General features: G+C 38.9%; 4 protein-coding genes across 4 annotated transcripts; 2 read left to right on the top strand and 2 right to left on the bottom strand.

Moving 5' to 3' along the window:
* Positions 1 to 8,781: 8,781 nt before the first annotated feature.
* On the top strand, positions 8,782 to 9,958 carry LOC148849473 (uncharacterized). Its single transcript, XM_088952483.1, has one exon. It carries the CDS (start codon positions 8,850 to 8,852, stop codon positions 9,828 to 9,830), a length of 981 nt encoding a protein of 326 aa, XP_088808609.1. The 5' UTR covers positions 8,782 to 8,849; the 3' UTR covers positions 9,831 to 9,958.
* Positions 9,959 to 11,383: 1,425 nt separating this feature from the next.
* Positions 11,384 to 12,295, top strand: LOC148849472 (uncharacterized). The gene has a single exon (XM_088951419.1). It carries the CDS (start codon positions 11,387 to 11,389, stop codon positions 12,293 to 12,295), a length of 909 nt encoding a protein of 302 aa, XP_088807545.1. The 5' UTR covers positions 11,384 to 11,386.
* A 1,856-nt stretch (positions 12,296 to 14,151) lies between these two features.
* LOC148849471 (uncharacterized) lies at positions 14,152 to 15,208 on the bottom strand. Its single transcript, XM_088948196.1, has one exon. It carries the CDS (start codon positions 15,185 to 15,187, stop codon positions 14,276 to 14,278), a length of 912 nt encoding a protein of 303 aa, XP_088804322.1. The 5' UTR covers positions 15,188 to 15,208; the 3' UTR covers positions 14,152 to 14,275.
* Positions 15,209 to 17,261: 2,053 nt separating this feature from the next.
* On the bottom strand, positions 17,262 to 17,918 carry LOC148849470 (uncharacterized). Its single transcript, XM_088951418.1, has one exon. It carries the CDS (start codon positions 17,916 to 17,918, stop codon positions 17,262 to 17,264), a length of 657 nt encoding a protein of 218 aa, XP_088807544.1.
* Positions 17,919 to 18,602: the final 684 nt, after the last annotated feature.

Below are 18,602 nucleotides of genomic sequence, written 5' to 3'. Positions count from 1 at the left end.
TGATCTAAACTTCCTTTGTAAGAAAAAGGTGTAAGCCTCAAGCCTCAAGTCATGAGGTTTAGCATGACCTAAACCTAAAAAGCCTACACAAATGTGTTATTTGATACCAAAATAGAAATGATTGTTTTATGTTTGCTTTGGTAATTATGGGAAAAATAAAAATATTCAAATAAATAGCCAATAGAGCAATGTTAAGGATTCTACCTGGACACATCAATGATGCATGATTACAATCATTCTTATCCTGGCTTTATCATTATCATGTTTGTTATGTTTCTCCTTTATCTCTTCAGTCACATCTTGTAATCAAACTTTAATATCTATATAATGAATGGATCTCATATGGCTATCACTAAGATTTTTCTCTCAAAACCTATGCTTTGTTATGGTGTCAGAGCTTAGAAGCTATCAAAATCCATCAACCATGTCAATCAGTAGCAATGTTCTCATTTGTTTAACTTTACAAAATATCATTCTTGGGCTTTAGTAGGAGAAAAATGTTCTATTGATATGTGGCACCACTGATTCGGTCATCTAGCTCATCAGTCTGTGTGGCATGTAATCTCTTATAATAAATTACCTCTTTGCTCAAATAAGTCTCTTGCATTTTTCTCCTCATGTCAGCTAGGCAAGAGTTACAAGTTATCTTTCTCATCTATAGAGAGTCTCATGTTATTGCTCCATTATCTCTTGTGCTTGCAGACTTATGGGGTCCAACACCTTTTTGTTCAATTCAAGGATTTAAATATTATATTGTTTTTGTTGATGCTTTTAGCAAGTTCACTTGGATACATCCTCTGGTTTCTAAGACTGATGCTTTGATTGCTTTTATTAACTTTAAGACAGTGGTGGAAAAGCTCCTAAATTGCTCTATTAAATCTCTTCAAATAGATGGTGGTGGAGAGTATTAGGCTTTTAAACAATTTCTTATTGAACATGGAATCACTCACAGGCTTTCTTGCTCACATACATCTTAGTAGAATGGCACAATTGAGAGACACCATCGTGTGATTGTGGATATGGGTCTCACTTTGTTGGTACATGCCTCTGTCTCTAAAAGATTTAGGTGAGATGCCTTTGAAACAATAGTTTTTCTTTATAATAGATTGCCAACACCTATATATTTGGATACAAATCACCATGGAAGAGCTTGTTTCAACCAAGGTTCAAAGTATCTGATACGTATTGTTCCGAGACCCCTTCGATACGTCCCTACAGTGGGTGTATCGAAGGTTTGACCGGTTCAGGGGGTAGGGGAGGCCTAAACCAACCCCCTTGAACCAATTGCGAAAAAAATATAAAAAAAATCCTCCAAAATGTGTATCGATTCTCCCGATATGCCTCTATCGGCGTATCAGGTGTATCGATATTTTGAACCTTGGTTTCAACATAAACCTAACCTCACCATGGTTAGAACCTTTGGATTCACATGCTTTCCGTGCCTAAGACCTTATAATAATCACAAATTTGATTTCAGATTTGTGGCATGTGTGTTTTTGGGTATAATCCATTTCATCATGGGTACAAGTGCTATAATATTGCCTTAACTCGGACTTTTGTCTCATGCCATGTCATTTTTTATGAAACCACCCCTTCTTCCATTACAATCTGATGTATCGAGGCCCAATAAGCTACAACTACTCCCTCACTCCAAGCCTGCACTATTATCTGAACCCATGCATGAAGAAATGCCTAACCCAAACATGCTTACTTCTGTTCATGTTCAGCCCACCCCTATACCCCTAACCCAAGACCAAACCATTGCATCCACATCAATGCCGGTTCAGCTACAACCTAACCCATCTATACCACAACCTCTTAACTCCCATCCAATGGTTACTCGGGCTAAAGTAGGTATATTTAACCCTAAGAAGCTCTATATGACTTCCAAACACCCTTTCCCTAGCCTCCTTTTAGAATCCACCTCTGTGAAACAAGTGCTCTTCCATCCCAAGTGACGAGCTGCTATGGAGGATGAATGTCTTACCTTAATGAAGAACAATACATGGAAGTTAGTTCCACATAACCCCAACACTAATATTGTAGGCTATAAATAGGTATTTCAACTAAAGAGGAACCTGGATGGATTTATTGCTAGCTGCAAAGCCTGACTCATGGCTTGAGGCTTCACCCAACAAGAGGGGATTGACTATATGGAGACCAATTTGACTTCTCCTCACAATTGCATTCTCACATGGCTGGCTTATTAAGCAATTGGATGTCCAAAATTCATTTTTACATGGGTATATCTCTATAACAATATTTATGAAGCAACCCCCAAGCTTTATTGACACTTTTAAACCTAATCATGTTTGCCTTTTTCAAAAGTCACTTTATGGGCTTAAACAAGCCCTTTGGGCTTGGTATGCAAAATTGTGTTCCTTCTTACTATCTCAAAGTTTCATATGCTTTAAGTCTAATAATTCTTTGCTTATTCATCGTGATTAAGTTGCTTGTATATTTGCTCTTGTCTATGTGGACGATATTGTCATTATTGGGTCTATCCCACAACATCTTAATGAACTCGTTAGTCGCATGCCATCTTCATTTGATGTCAAAGACATGGGCTCACTGCATTTTTTCTTGGGTATTGAAGTCATTCAACTGAAATCTGGTATCTTTCTCCATCAACAACGCTATGTAATTGATCTCTCACAAAAGCTTCATCTTGAGGATATATATCAAACCAACACTGACTCCAATGAGTTCCTCTTATTGTTTATCCAAACATGCATGATAGTGATCCTCTCTCTTATCCCTTGGAGTATAGACAAATAGTTGGTGCACTTCAATATCTTTCCTTCATCAGGCCTGACATCACCTATTCTGTTAATAAAGTATGTCAATTTATGGGTTCTCCCACCACTGTTCATTAGAAGGCTGTCAAATAGATACTACGAAACCTAAAACATACCATTCATCATGGAATTTGCCTCACCCCCTCATCTTCTCTTTCTTTTCATGCATTCAGTGATGCAGACAGCGTTGGTTTCCCAGACAATAAAAAATCTCAAGGGGGATACTGTATTTATCTTGGTCCCATTCTTCTCTCCTGGTTGTCCAAAAAGCCACCCATAGTTTCCCAATCAAGCAATAAGGTCGAATATCAGAGTGTTGTTGTGGCGACCTCAGAGCTTCTCTAGTTACACTCCTTGCTTTGTGAGATGGGTTTCCCATTGCCTAAATTGTCAGTTTTGTGGTGTGACAATCTTGACACCACCTATCTTAGTGCCAATCCTATTCTTCACTCATTTCCAAACATGTTGAGTTGGACATTCACTTTGTTCGGGATCATGTCACCAAAGGTACTCTAGTTGTTAAGTTCATTTCTTCACGAGATCAGCTGGCCAACATCATGACCAAACCTTTCAGTGGACCATGCTTCTCTTGGCTATGTCACAAGCCAAACATTCTCTCCCTAACGTTCACCTTGTGAGGGGATATTAAGGATTCTAGATGGACATGCCAATGATGCATGATCACAGTCATTCTTATCCTGGATTTATCATTATTTTGTTCTTTTTTATGATTATCTCTTTTATCTCTTCAGTTACATCTTGTAATCAAACTCTAATATCTATATAATGAATGGATCTCATATGGCTATCACTAAGCCTTTTCCCTCAAAACATGTGCTTTGTTAAGCAAAATAAAAAAGTTCCTAATTTCTCACAGGGTGTTTGAAGAGTTCAATGAAACAAAGAGAAAAAAGAACTTTCATCATGTCCTTTCATTTCTAGTTAAATCAAATGAGATATTTTTTTTTTATTCTTACACTTTTTGGTGACAAAAAACATAGCATATTAAGGGCCTATTCGTTTGCTTTGAAGTTTGACATATAAAAGTACAATAATTACATTAAGAGGTATATTGGTATTGGTGAACTTTTCTTTCCTATGACTCTAAATGCACAAAATATTGTTCTGAATTTTGAAATCTGAATTATGGAAATTATCAAATATTCGTTTTGACCTCATATATGAGAGTTTTTGTTTGCCTTTTTAGGAGTATCATTGGAAAACAAAAAATTATATGATTGCACTTTACGAGATAAGAGATAAGAGGAACGAACAACCATTTTTCTCTTAAAGTTAAAAGATTCTTCTTAAAAGATAAGAGATAAGGCTATGTTTGGTTTGAAGGAAAAGGTAAGGAAAGGAAAGGAAGGGAATGAAGAGGCCCTAAGTTTGTCATTTTTTTTCTACTTTCTCCACATAAAATATTGTCTATCCGATTTTTGCTTCTCAAATCTTCCTAATAGATTTCTTTTTTATTGGATTTTTTTTGCATAGATTAAACCAAGCAAATTGTTTACTTTCTTATATAATGTTGGGTAACCAGAAATTTGGTATCAATTATGTGGATTGTTCATTAGAAGATTTCATTAATAATAGAAACATTAATGATGGAGAAGTTTTGATGATCTAAAACATATGATTCGTCATTTGAACAAACAAGGCTAGACATATCATAGTTTTATGCCACCTATCCCCAGCATATGAGAAGTAAAACATAGTTTTGTCAACTGAGTCCAAATGTCCAATACCTGAGTTGCTATTTGATCCAATTATCATGGATTTGGATGTTATATATATATATATAAGTCTTATATTTATATAATATGTATATAAGTTAACAAGTAAATAAATTTTCTTTTTCTTTATTTTAGGCACAATTTTAGGGTAAATTGCTAAAACCTCCCCTAAAGTTTGGTAGTTGCAATAACCCCCTGGAGTTTTTGACATAATTGCAAGTAGACAGCCCTATTAGAATCCTTTAACAAAGAGGCACAAAAATGTCCAAAATACCCATTCAATTACTTTTGGCCAAAATGTTTTTTTTTTCCTAAATTTTCTCTTCATATTTATCGTATTCCAAGCCCTTCCAATCTCTTTTATGAGATTAATTTATTTTCCAAATTTTCCCTTCAAATCAATCACTCAAAGGTAAACATACAACTTTAAACCATCATATTTTTGTTCATAAAGTTTGTATTATTTTTACTGTAGAAACAACCTCAATGGTAACCGCATGGGTATTTTGAACATATTTATGCATCTTTATGCCTCTTGTTAAAGGAGTTGAACAAAAGGGTCTACTTGCAACTGTGCCAGAAAGTTGAAGGAAGATAATTGCAATTACCAAACTTCAAAAGAGGTTTCAGCTATATGTGAAACTTTGGGGAAGGTTTCAGCAACTTATCCTAATTATATACGTAGATGAATTGTCCCGGCGGTGGTGCATCCCGCCATTATCATCTCAGTAAGAAAAGAGCTGATTAATACAAAAAAACTTAGCCCTTTTCAAATTGCCCACAGGACAGGCGAAGGTAGATATTTCAAGGGGGGGTTTTTGATTGGTGAAAGCCATTCCGGCAGCATACATTTTTACTATTATTAGGTGGGCAGTGGGCTGTGTTGGATCGACACGCGCAGGACGTGCTGTAATCTAATTGGTTGAGGTGGGTCTTGATTTAGATTGAATCTACGATTTGGTTTCGTGACGGAGGTTTGGTTTGTCATGATGTGTCGGCTCAGCTAATCTACTAACAACGATAGCTCTCTCTCTCTCTCTGTTTCCCTCCACAGAATAATAAACATAGTGGCCCTCCGGTTTCCAACATAGAGATATATTAAATTGGCAAATGGCAATGGGATTGCAGGAGGAGATATTTGATTGATTCTTTATGTCTGCATGTCTGCAGTTGGTTGATCTCCACGATAATTGATTGTAGAGAGGTATGATGTATGCAACCTGCCCGCCGGCCGGGAGTGTTTGGCCCATCCCTCCTTGTCCTTTAATATTAACAACAGTAAGCGCTTACGGGCTGTTGAAATGGTTATGGTGGTGTCTCATCACTGAGAATTGTGATGTCGTAATGTCTTTGCCATGTTGGGTCTGGCGGGTTATCTATATATCCCCCTTCCCATTGCATCTGTCTCATGACAAGGGTAGAAGCAGAACAGCAGTTGAACAAATTCAGGGATTGGGAGACAATGGTTTATATTGTATGGTCCCACAAACATACAAACCTATACTATTGGTTGATGATCTTCTTCCTTTGTTGCCACCGACCGATTCAGTTAACCTTACCAATCCTCAAGTGGTGGACAGTACTGGAATCCTTCCTCTTCCCTCAAAATTTAATTGATGTGAACTCATTGGAAAGACAACGACCCTCAGTAAATTAAGTAGCGTTGTGTAGAGTAGAGATCGATGACCATTTCATTAATTAATAACTAAGAAACAGTTGATTCTGTCTGGGAGACAATGTACTACTACTACTACCCTCTTGGTCTCGTGGGCTAACATGTTTTAGTTAATAGTTTTGTTTATTGTATGTCTTGGATTGGATCTCATATGTCAACAAGAGTTTGAACTAAGACAGTGAACCAACATCGCCCACTATTTTTGAATTAACAAATCAGAACCATATCAGTACTGTTAGAAGATGAAGGCGTCGGGATGCTTTCTGCTGTCCTTCAATTCCCCTTGTCACAGAGTTCTCCCTCTCTCTCTCTCTCTCTCTGTATATATATGTATATTTGGAAGCTACAAAGTGAAGTGGCCTTTTGAGTTGAGTTTCACATCGATCGAGTGACACATCTCCTTTGTTTTGGGCTAGCTAGTTAGGAAGAGAAAAATCTCATCCTTTTACCCTTATAGCGGAGTATGTTTGTTTTGAAGGAAAAAATCTTTAAAAACCTTATAAAGGTTTCCCTATCTTTCCCTAGTTTTTCCTTCAAACCAAACATAGCCTTAGAGTGGATCGGAGAAGCAATTACTTGAATTGTTCAGGAATTCTGAAGCAATCCCTTCATCATTATCGTCGTTGAGCTGCAAACTGTGTTGATGATTTTGCTAAGCTATACGATGTGATGGGTGGATCTCTAAGGCTAGCTGGTGGATGCATATGCCACTATTTATTGAAGAGAGGAGCAAATGACTTGGGAGGTGTTTGGTACCATAGATGCCTATTCCCTTCTGTTCCGGAATGCGCGACATGAAAAATATATGTTGTTTAGAACGAGTTAATTAGGTTGGTTCAATGCAAGAATGCAAAATATTGCAGATATTGGAATCTACCAAATTCTTGTTTCCATAATACGCCCACACCTTGTGACATGCACTCAATAAACATTGATTTAGTTTATTTTGATAACATGCATATCTATATTTCAAAATCCTGATACTTAGAACATTATCAAAGGTGTGGTGAGTTCCAAAACCTAACATTTCGAACACACTAACAGGGCCAATAGTACAACACATCACAGTTTTTATGCCACAGTACCAAACACCCCTTAGCCAACCAAGTTGGCACATAAATTAAAAGGCCTCTATTCCAAAAGGATGATCAAGTCCCGTTTCTTCTGTCTCACACCAAGGTCACGGCACTTTTGTTCAATGTTCAGCCAAAGACAACGTTAGAGTGTGTATTATTGTCATTTTGTATCCTGGCTAAGGCTGAAAGCGCTTACACAAATTAATATTGCTAGCGCGCTGCATGTATAGCGCACAACAGGCAGAGTAAGCCCCATGAGAAAGCAAAAACAAAATGAAGGACAACTTTTGTCCCACCATGTTTGTACCTTGTTCATTTGATGAAGCTAATAATTAATAAACTGCCTGCTAGCATTTTTTGGGGGGAATGAGAAAAAGGGTCCATCTAATTGCCAGTCAAAATCAGAATTCGAATCAAAATCTATTGGAATAGGAATGGTCTGCTTTCATTGTTTATTGTTTGTTACTTTGTTTGGCTCAAATGGAAATCAGAATGGGAATTAAAATCAGCTGGAATAAAATTTCATTCTCAAGGGGGAGGGGGAGGGAATGACCAGACCATTCCACTAGAAATGGGAATGGAATTCCAATATAATTTTGCCCAATCAAACACTTAAAATGGAAATGACCAATTTTAATTCAGATTGTAGAATACATACTGCTATTCTCATGAACCAAAATTGGGCCCCAAGAAACTAAGAGCTTGTTTTTTTGTTCTAAAAGTCAGACATTTGAAAGTGCAATAATTATATGAAAAGGTATATTAGTACTGTTAAACTTTTTTTCTCTCAACTTAAATGCAAAGAATATTATTCTAAATTCTGAATTCTGAAAATTATCAAATATCTATTTTGATCCCATATATGAGAGTTTTTATTTGTTTTTGGGAGAATAATTGAAAAATAAACAAATTCTGTAATTACATTTTAAAAGTTAAGAGATAAAAGGAAACTAACATCTATTTTTCTCTTAAAATCAAAAGATTCCTCTTAGATATAAGAGTTAAGAGGAAACAAAGAAGCCCTACGGTATTGATATTGCTAACCGAATGGAACTTATAAATTAGTTTTGCCATTTGCCAAAACGCATTAAAAAACAGGCGTTTGGTAGGACGGAGCAATCATAAAGTTGGAGCTGCATCAACGTACATATCTACATCGACTAAACAATGTGATGGCCAGTGCACCGTACACGTCAAAGTTCTGTTAAGGGTCTGTCGGGGAGACACGGTGATATCAGCACACATGGTTTTAATATATGCATGCATGGTTCGACCAATAATTATAAGATTTGGATCAACCGCAGAATCTCTCGCTTTCAATCATATTGTTTAACGAAGCTAAGACAATTATACAGAGGGTGTCCCATTTACAGATCATTAAGTTCTGAACTACATCCTAATTTGACGTTGACAAGCGAAGCCATAATACGACTTCCATCGCTTTTTTGATGATTGCTATAAGAATTGTTCATCATCCGTTGAGGATTTTCAAATTAATTTAGCAGACCCATCGTTGAGATTGAGCCAAGCGTGGCAGCAGAAAAAAGAAAAAAAAATATATAGAATGATTGGCTCAATCCTGATGGCGAAGAGTCCATGCCGCCATGTCCGTTCTGCAAGCTTTCCCTCTGTGTCTCATCCTCTAATGTCAAAGATTGAGAAGAAGCTGAAGGAATTGGGGGGTGACTGGGGAGCGTTGTCTTCGTCTTCTCCTTCATCATTGTCCCATCGCACAGTGGAATCACTGTGCAACGGCCTTACTGGTCTGGCCGACTTGCTTGAAAGCATTGAGAAGTTGCTTAAACCGCCGTTCGCCTGCCAGGCAGCTTCTGCACTAGTAGTCCATGGCCAACAACCCCGCTGTAAATGGGTGGACGAGGTGTTGAATGGATCTCTGACGCTACTGGATGTGAGTGGCACCATCCGAGACGTTTTGTTGCAGATGAAAGAGCAGGTGCACGGCATTCAGTCGGCACTCCGGAGGAGGAAGAACATTGCCGAGTTTCATGACTTAGAAAGTAGCATTGTTTCATACATGTCCTGTAGAAAGACAATGAGCAAGGTGATACCCAAGTGTATGAGCCATTTGAAGAGAATGGAGAAGAAACATGGCTCGTCTCTTTCAGACGACAACAGCCATGAGATTGTGGTTGTGGCTGGTATTCTGAGAGAAGTTGAAGGGCTTTCGCTCATTATCCTTGACTCGATCTTGTCCTTCATAGCCGGCCCGAGGGCAGCGCCGGCCGGTTGGCCATTGGTGTCGAAATTGATGCACAACAGAAGAGTACTGGGAGTAGCGTGTGACGGGCAAAACGAGGACTACGCCAATGAAGTAGAGAAGGTGGATGCTGCATTGTGTGGCCTCGTCAGTGGTGGTCGTAGGTCATCGTCGTGCAAAGATAATGAAGCGGTGGCCATGCAAGATGTGCAGAAATGGTTGAAGGTGTTGGAGATGAGCGTCGGGGCACTTGAGGACCGTTTGGAATGTTTGTTCAGGCATTTAATCAAAACAAGGGTCTCCCTTCTCAACATTCTTAGCCAGTAATACCTACCAATTATATATATACATCACCCCTCGCTATACTTTGCTTTAATTTCCTCCTAAATGTAGTCTGGGATCCCGTTATTACCAAGCAAATGTCAATTAATTACAATGCCTCTCTGCTTGAATCTTGATACGTTTTCTTTTTTTCTTCTTTTAATTTCCATGCCGGCAAATGCTTATTTATTTGCCTCCAATCAAAGTGCAATTTTTTTCTTGCACGGCCGGGTGGATAATATAATGTTCAGCTCACTACAAGTAGGGGTGTCAATTGGACCGGATTTGGTCCAATCTTATCCGGTCCCATATGAATTGATTACAAATAGAACAGGTCCAGTCCAAATTGGTTTTAATTTAGATTTCTTCCGATCCAAACGTGTTTGGTCCATTAACACCTGCATTCTTATATTCTATCAATAGACTGGACTGGATATTGACTCAATCGGAACCCATCCAATATAAATACATTACAGATGGATCTGGTCAAATCCAATAAATATTTTTGGAAGGATCCAATTCAATGTCTTATTGGATCGTCCAATTCGTCCAAATTGAGTGATAGGTCTTGGCCTGGGGAACACCAGTCACGTGTGGGTGGGAAAGTATGTATGATACAAACACAAGCTTTTTAGAAGCCAATTAAACTAATGAATGCATGATAGGTATTTGGCTTATTGTCAAAATCAACAAATTAAAGCATTGCCATTTGGCGGCCCCATGTGTTTGTCTGTAGGCGTTGCTTGCTGGGTGTGTGAAACGTCTCAGACTCTCAAAATAAACCAATCCGAGAATGGAGAGAGAGAGAGAGAGAGAGAGAGAGAGAGAGAGAGAGAGAGAGAGGGAGGAAGGAAGCGCCAAACTCTGTTTTAATTTACACAAGCATGTGTATTCACGTGGCATTGGTATTTTATGTTTCTCTCGATGTCATTCCCAGAAGCAACAAATAGGGCTTTCAGGAGTTGAAAGCAGCTGCACGAGTGATGAAGTTTTTTTTTTTTTAATCATATAAACCAGCACACGTGAATTAACTTCTTCTTCTTCTTCTAGTAATAATTAGGTTGAATCAAAAAGAGGCCAGCTGTCAATATGCCAATTGTTTCCGGCATGCATGGTGGGAAGAAGTAGCGTTATATGATATAAAAATCATCCAGAAGATTTGCAAATAAATGGAAAATGATAAGATGATGAATGCCACGTAACTATGCTAGGGCAGATCAACGTGGTTCATTCAATTCCATCTTATTAAGCTATAAAATATGTGCCCGTCCTCATCTCTTGTCTGGGGGACATGTTGCCACTCTACTCGTGTGTGCACATTTTATATTTGATATTTTGATTCCTGAGCTTCGTGGCCAAGTTTCACCGCATGACAGCTTAAGTGTAGTTGGGACTTGGGAGGGTGAGATTCTTCATGTCTCCTCCTTACTCTTCTCTTCTTCTCCCTCTATGCCTATATATAACAAGGTTCCAGAGGTGGTGAGGCCACATATTCATCTCTCTCTCTCTCTCTCTGCAACATAGATAACTGGGTTTCTCTGGCCTGTTAATTAAAAGAGAAGATGGCTACCACCCTTGCAACTCCTACAGCGCCTTCTCATGCTCGTTCTACCAGTTTGCCTTCCATATCTCATCCTCTAACTCTTGCCGTTGAGGAACAGGTGCAGAGGTTAAGGGCTTCCGAAGCCCTATCCTCCTCCTGCTCATCATCACCATCATCACTCTGCCACAACTTGAATGGTCTCCATGACTTGTTCGAGTGTGTGGACAATCTGCTTCAGTTGCCACTCACCCAACAAGCTCTCTCCCACCCCAAATGGGCAGACGAGGTGTTGGACGGATCTCTCAGGTTGTTGGACATCTGTGGCACCACTAGGGATGTTTTGTCACAGCTCAAAGAATCTCTGCAACAACTTGAATCATCTCTCCGGAGGAAACGAGGCGGAGAATCTGGTTTGGCAACCCAAGTTGGTGCTTACATGACATTCAGGAAGAAGATTAATAAAACTATCCACAAATGTCTAGCAGATTTGAAGAAGATGGAGAAGCACACCTCCTCGGCTCTCTTCATTAGCAAAGATCTTGACCTTGTTGCCATTGCCAACGTACTGAAGGAAGTAGAAGCGATCACTGTCTCGGTGTTCCAGTCCGTATTGTCGTTTGTATCAGGGCCAAAGGCACAATCAAAGACCAGTGGTTGGTCTTTGGTTTCAAAATTGATGCAACCAAAGCGCATAGCATGCGAAAGGGAAGAAGAGGATGGCTGCAGTGAGATGGAGAAATTGGATGGTGCTTTGTATGCTCTGATCAACTGCCAAAAGTCATGCATGGGCAGCGGACTGCAGAACGCACAGAATCAATTGGCTGAAGTTGAGATGAATATCCAGGGACTTGAGGATGGTTTAGATTGCGTCTTCAGGCGTTTGATCAAAACCAGAGTCTCCCTCCTAAACATTCTCAATCACCATTAAATATATATGTCCATTGGAAACTCCTTTGAGTTTTGGACGTCTATACATTTCTGTAGAATGAAATCAAGTATATGCATACAATACGCTTATGAAAAGATTAGTATTCAAATAATGAAACAGAAAAGGATTGAATCTCAAATTTCAAATTGTCTATTGGTTAATGATCTTTCTCTTTGTTCCCCCACTTTGGTTGATGACAGAGAATAGAAAAAGCAAACTTCTTCCAAAGTTATATGATCTCATCAGTGGAATATTCAGTCGAGTTTCACCAAGTTTGGCCTTGTCGACCCGTCTACTTCCATCGGCAAAGCCAGTCTGCACATTGATCTAACCCATGAATTCGGTTGCGTTGAGCTTAGTGTTAAAACCGTGTCATGGACTCACCTTAATCATGCATACGGATTGCTGGATCTGGTTATGCTCTACCCTCAACAGAAGAACTTTCAATTGAATGATTACTCTAAATTATTGTTGTTGTAGTAGTTATTAGGAGGATTTCTCCAGAGCAATTAATAACAGAAGTTCTTTAATTTATACACAGATCAGATCGATCAACCAAAGATGATTAATACAATATATCTCAACAAATTAAATAACAGGTCAACTACCATGATTAAGATCAGAAACATATTATATCTGTAACATAGACTTATTTCAAGGCTGTCAAGATTCCAATTGTCTCCCTTTGGTTATAGGTGAGATCCATTCATACAACATAACGAGGATTAAATATTTATACGCCTGGTACCCAAACATTTGAGACCTTTTTGTATGGATGTATTTAAGCATATCTAAATACATCGATATTGATACTATACGTCTATTGTCCCACGTCACATTATATGGCCTCTATGAAAACTTATGAGGTGGAGGAATCTATAAGAACCGCTTTTTTTTCTTAATTTCTTTCTTTTTAATGATCTTATGACTTCTTTCCTTTGGGTTTAATTCCGAAAGGAAGAAATGTACATAGGATTATATCTCTACCATTGAAGATATATAGTAATGCTATTTTGGTGGGTTCGCTTCACATTTCAGCGTGCCCAAATAATGAATTAAAAGCCAAGCCAGTTAATTAACCATCTGAAATACTGAATAGGAGACAAAGTGCAGAACGTTCATGTGCAGAATCTTTATGGTCTTTATAATTAAATTAGATATCTATATCTATATATATATATAGTTAGTTAGTTTAGGGTTAGTCCATTGTTTTGTTTATAATTAATTTAAACATTATGGAAGCATCATGGAACATGAAGCAGTTACATTTTGTTATAATATATGATAACAATAATGTGGCAAAGGGAATCTCATTTTTTCTTCTCACATTTTATTTATTTATTTATTTGGGTAAGACATCTTCTCACATTTTTAAGACATATACTCTTCATTGTGGTCGTTTCCTGTTTTCTTAATTTCTGTCACAAAATGTAGAAATCCATCTGTTACTGTGATCTTTGATTTCAAATTTAATTTGGAAATCCGTCCTAGCTAGGAGACTAAATTTGGAAGGTAGAAAAGTAGGTTTCCATAATCTAGAAAGAAGTTGCCATTTCTTTTGTTTTGTGATCTTTTGCTTGTCTATTGCCAACATAAATTGTCGGAACCCCATTCCTAAAAATGAAAGTTAACAGACAACAAAGAACTTATTTTCACCACTTTTCTCATTGTAACGCTAGCTAGAGTGATGAACTGGGTCATACTCTTCTCCATGGAACTTTAATGATCTGGTTAGGATTTAAGCCTCTAATAGATTTGACCAAGTGAACATATAATTAAAATAGATAGAAACTGTGTAACAAAAGAGCAGTATACCAATTTATATTGAAAATTTATCATATACACTTGTTTTAAGTTTTAACTCTCGTGTACATGTACAAGAAGGTACAATAGAATCCATAGGCAGTTCCTTGAGAAAAAACTTGGGATGCCCTTGGGAGACTAGAGAAATAGATCTAGTATGGTATAGCCGAGACACAGCTAATGGTTCAGGACGTTGAGAAAGGAAACTCTTGTCTTCACTAAACTCCCAAAAATGCATCCCAATCCATCTTCAAGATCCTGAATGCTCAACTCCAGCGTTTCCAGTTGTTTCCGCACCTTCTGGACAATTTCACCATCTTTATTGCTTGGCTTCTGCCTGATGAGGTTAGACAGTGCAATATCCACTTCCTCCATGTCGCACCAGTCCGCATCTTCCCCTTCCTTTGCCATCTCACGTCTGTTGTACATCAGTTTGGAAACCAAGGACCAACCCTTTGGCCTTGATAGTGCTGCTGGTCTAGATAAGAAAGACAAGAGGGACTTGAGGGTGGAGAGAGTGATTTCTTCCACTTCTCTGAGCACACTGACCATGGCAACAAGGTCATGATCTTTGCCCAGGAGAGAGGACGAGGACAAGGTGTGTTTGTTCTCTGTTCTCTTTAAATCTCCTAGAGACTTGTGGATGGCCTTAATCAGCTTCTTTCTGGACAAGGTGTATGTGGAAATATCATTTGCCATACCAGAGTCTCCTCTTTTTCTACGGATGGATGACTGAAGATGTTGCAGGCTTTCCTTCATCTGAAGAAGCACATCCCTTGTGGTACCACACACATCCAACAGTCTGAGAGATCCATCCAACACGCCAGTGGTCCAGCTTTCGTGCTGCTCACGGGCCAGGGATTGTTGGGTAAGCGGCAGCTGAAGCAGATCATCCACACAATCATACAGATCTTTGAGGCCACCCAGGTTGTGGCATATTGAAGACAGTGACGATGAGGAGGGTGATTCTGAAGCCTTCATTCTGCATAATTGCTCCTCGACTCTAGCAGTGAGAGGATGCGATCTAGAGGGAAAGCTGATAGATCGAGCATGGTAACGAGTTTTCAGGTTGAAAGGAGAGGCAGCCATTTTTTCCTTTAGGTTATTGAGCTAACACTGCAATGTTAGATAAGTCTTGCAGAGAGACGCTTACTCTTGGCAATCTATATATAGCTAGATGAAAACAAGGAGCTAGGGACATAAGGAATCTCATGTTCTGTTCCTCATGTGGCTCAACTAAATGCATGTTCAGCGGTGTTTATTCCATATGTCCCCCAACTCTCTATCATCATATTGAACTCAGAAGTCAGATCATAACATATATATAATAGATTACTTATTATTGCTTGGGTGGTGTGACAACCTTGTCTCCCAAACAAAAAAGAAAAGATGTCGGTAGAACTGGCAAACATTTTATAACAGACCATGTCTACTTCCCAAGAGTCTGATCTGATCTTCGACAAAACTTTTTCAGGGTCGTATTCACACTAATGTTACTCAACCCAACAAATTAAACTTTAATCCCAACTGTTTGGCCGGGGTTGGGTTGGGCGCACATACCCTGTCTAACCATTGCAGTCTATCAAGAGCCATGTCTCAGATGTTTTAGCCCCGTTAGCTCCTTGTCTCTTGAACAAGGAAAGAGCATTAATATCTAAGCCAGCCATTAATTCATGCACAACTCTATTGTTAACTTTTTTTGTACAAACTGAATGGCTAAGATAATTATCACCAACAAATTAGATCGTTGAATTATATTAGGGTTGTTGTGGAACCAAGGGGACATAATCGAACCCACGTGCACAGCAAGATCAAGATGCAGATCTTGATCTTATTGCCGGATTCTCAGTCGACAAGAAATTAGGATCCCACATGAATAGATAGATGGGTTTCTTATAAAAAATGTGAACCAGAGCTAAAGTTATGGAGGGAGACGGTGTGGAGAAGTAAAGAATTCGGCCTTGTAAAATTTAATTAGATATGAAGCCCAATGTTGGGATTGAGATCACAAGTCATTGATTAATATCAAATTCAATTAGATTCCAATTGTTCCCAACATCAATTACATTATAGGGATTCACATCATAAACAACACAAATATCATTACAAAAATAAGGAGACATGTTAGATAGATGATAGAGCGTGGCAACTCCCAAATCCCAAGCACAACAACTTCACTTTCGCTCCTTTTAAACTGGAGAAAACGTTCTTATTAACATCTAATAACATGTTTGATGATAGGCTGAACAGATGTTCCCTCAGCGAGGTCTAGATGTTCTGTTACTTATGGGCTGAAATGTTTGAGGGTAGGCTGAATAGGAGAGTTGGGATCTCCTCCCAACAAAATATGCATGACCCAACACTTCAACCCCAAAGGGAGGGATCCATGAGATACATGTGATGAGTACATCTCAAACATCTAGCCATCTAAGCCCATAAATAGCTTTTTGTTTGTTTACTTCCCTATAGCCATGACAAATAAAGGGGCAAATTAAATCTCAGCGTTTAACATTTTCATTATTTTTCTAACTCATATAGGATTGAAGATTTGGTGGAGTATCATATCCATTGTTCCCATTCCATTTATAAAATACGATTACATTATAAATTTTGTAACCCAATTTGTTCAGTTCAAAAGTTCACATAGGACAGACAGTAAAAGGCAAAAGAAAAAAGTGAATATTCACAATACTTGTGCTATATATAGCCAAAGAGTATATATCTGATTATATTTTAGAATGAAAATATATCATACAAATGCATGTCTCCTCTTGATTTCATGTACAAAGAGGTTACAAGTGAAATCCATCGGCTGTTCCCTTGAAAAACACAGAATGACAATGAGAAAGAGAGAGAAAGAGTAAAGACTATCAGTGGTTGAGTATTTGGAAGGATCCCCGAAGGCTTGTTTATCAGTGGTTGAGGATGTTGAGGAGGGAAACTCTTATTTTGATTAAACCCCGAAAAACGCATTCCAATCCATCTTCCAGGCCCTGGGTGCACAACTCCAGTCCCTCCAATCCTTTCTGTGCATTTTGGACTACTGGAATGATGCTTTTGTCTGTCTTATGGCGAATGAGGCTACTCAGAGCAAAATCTAACTTCTCCATTTCACACATGTTTTGATCATTGTCTTGCTCTGCTTGCACACGTTTGGTGGGCACTAATATCTTAGAAACAACAGACCAACCTCCAGCTGCTTGGCTAGACATAGAGACCATGAGACTTTCAAACACGGAGAGTGTGATTGATCCACTTCTCTAAGCACACGAACAATGGCGACAATGTCATGGCGGTCTTTGTCTAGGAGAGAGGAGAAGCCACACTTGTTCTGGGTTCTCTTCAATTCCGCAAGACTCTTGCGGGTCTCCTTAATCAGCTTCTTTCTCGACAGCAAGTATGCGTTGACATCCTGGGCTAGAGCAGAATAATAATCTCTTCTTCTTCTTCTTCTACGGAGGGATGACTGAAGCTCTTGGACGGATTCCTTCATCTGCAGAAGAACACCCCTTGTACTACTACACACATCCAACAGCCAGAGGGATCCATCCGCCAACACCTCATCGGCCCACTTAGCATGGGCCAAGGCTTGTTGAGCGAGTGGTAGCTGAAGCAAATCGTCAATCCCATGGTACAAGCCTTCAAGGCCACCCAACAGTGATGACAGCGACGATAAGGAGAGAGAGGAAGATGACGATGATGGTTGCGAAGCCCTTAATCTGCACAGCTGCTCATCGACTTTAGCGGTGAGAGGATGCGGTCTAGAGGGCAAGCTGATAGAGCGGGCATGAAATTGAGCTTTGGCTTTTGCAAAAGTCATTTGTGTTTGTCAAAAAGCCTAGCCAGATATGGCAATGGTGCCCCAAAACAATATATATATATATATATACATATAAGAGTGAGGTTGAACCATTGAAAGGGGAGACACCAAGAATCAAATATTCCATGGGACATGAGCTAGTCATGTGGCCTCAGTGTGGAATGGATCTAACTAATAAGATCAACAAGATAATTAATACATGAAACAATAAAAATATGATGCACACGAGTGGTCTGGCGCCTTGTCTCCTAAGCAAAACGAAGGCAGCACCACCAACGCCGCTTTGAATTTTGATCATTTATTAATTGATTAGGGGCATCAAATATCGCGCAGATCTCAATGCAGTTTTAGGTGTGTAAGTTGCGCCCCAATTTTAAGATTTAGGCTTTAAGGCCCGAGCATGAATCAAGTTTGAGGTCAAATTCAAAATTTTCAATTCAAGTTTAATCTCTATTGGGTCAGGCTATCTAATATCTATCCCAGGTCTTACTTGAAAAATAGAAAAGTTTAAATTCTAAAGCCCAAACCCAGTCCGAGAATTGAAAATTCAAACCCGTAGAGCTGAATCGGTTCGAGCTTGGATTGGGATCGCCCAAGTTGCGTTGTGTTTAAACGAGAAATAAAGGTTTAGATGAAGATGCATGAATGAATAAATATTGGGTAGGGAAAGAAGGGGACATCAGC

This window comes from Nelumbo lutea, chromosome 6, assembly GCF_056320005.1.
Source record: "Nelumbo lutea isolate HS-2025 chromosome 6, American lotus-T2T, whole genome shotgun sequence".
Classification (NCBI taxonomy): Eukaryota; Viridiplantae; Streptophyta; class Magnoliopsida; order Proteales; family Nelumbonaceae; genus Nelumbo; species Nelumbo lutea.
Note: the sequence above shows the minus strand (reverse complement) of the source record. Positions and strands in the feature narration are given on the sequence as shown.

Coding starts and splice junctions, on each gene's coding strand:
- LOC148849470 (XM_088951418.1), bottom strand. CDS start 17,918: ATGACTTTTGCAAAAGCCAAAGCTCAATTTCATGCCCGCTCTATCAGC.
- LOC148849473 (XM_088952483.1), top strand. CDS start 8,850: ATGATTGGCTCAATCCTGATGGCGAAGAGTCCATGCCGCCATGTCCGT.
- LOC148849472 (XM_088951419.1), top strand. CDS start 11,387: ATGGCTACCACCCTTGCAACTCCTACAGCGCCTTCTCATGCTCGTTCT.
- LOC148849471 (XM_088948196.1), bottom strand. CDS start 15,187: ATGGCTGCCTCTCCTTTCAACCTGAAAACTCGTTACCATGCTCGATCT.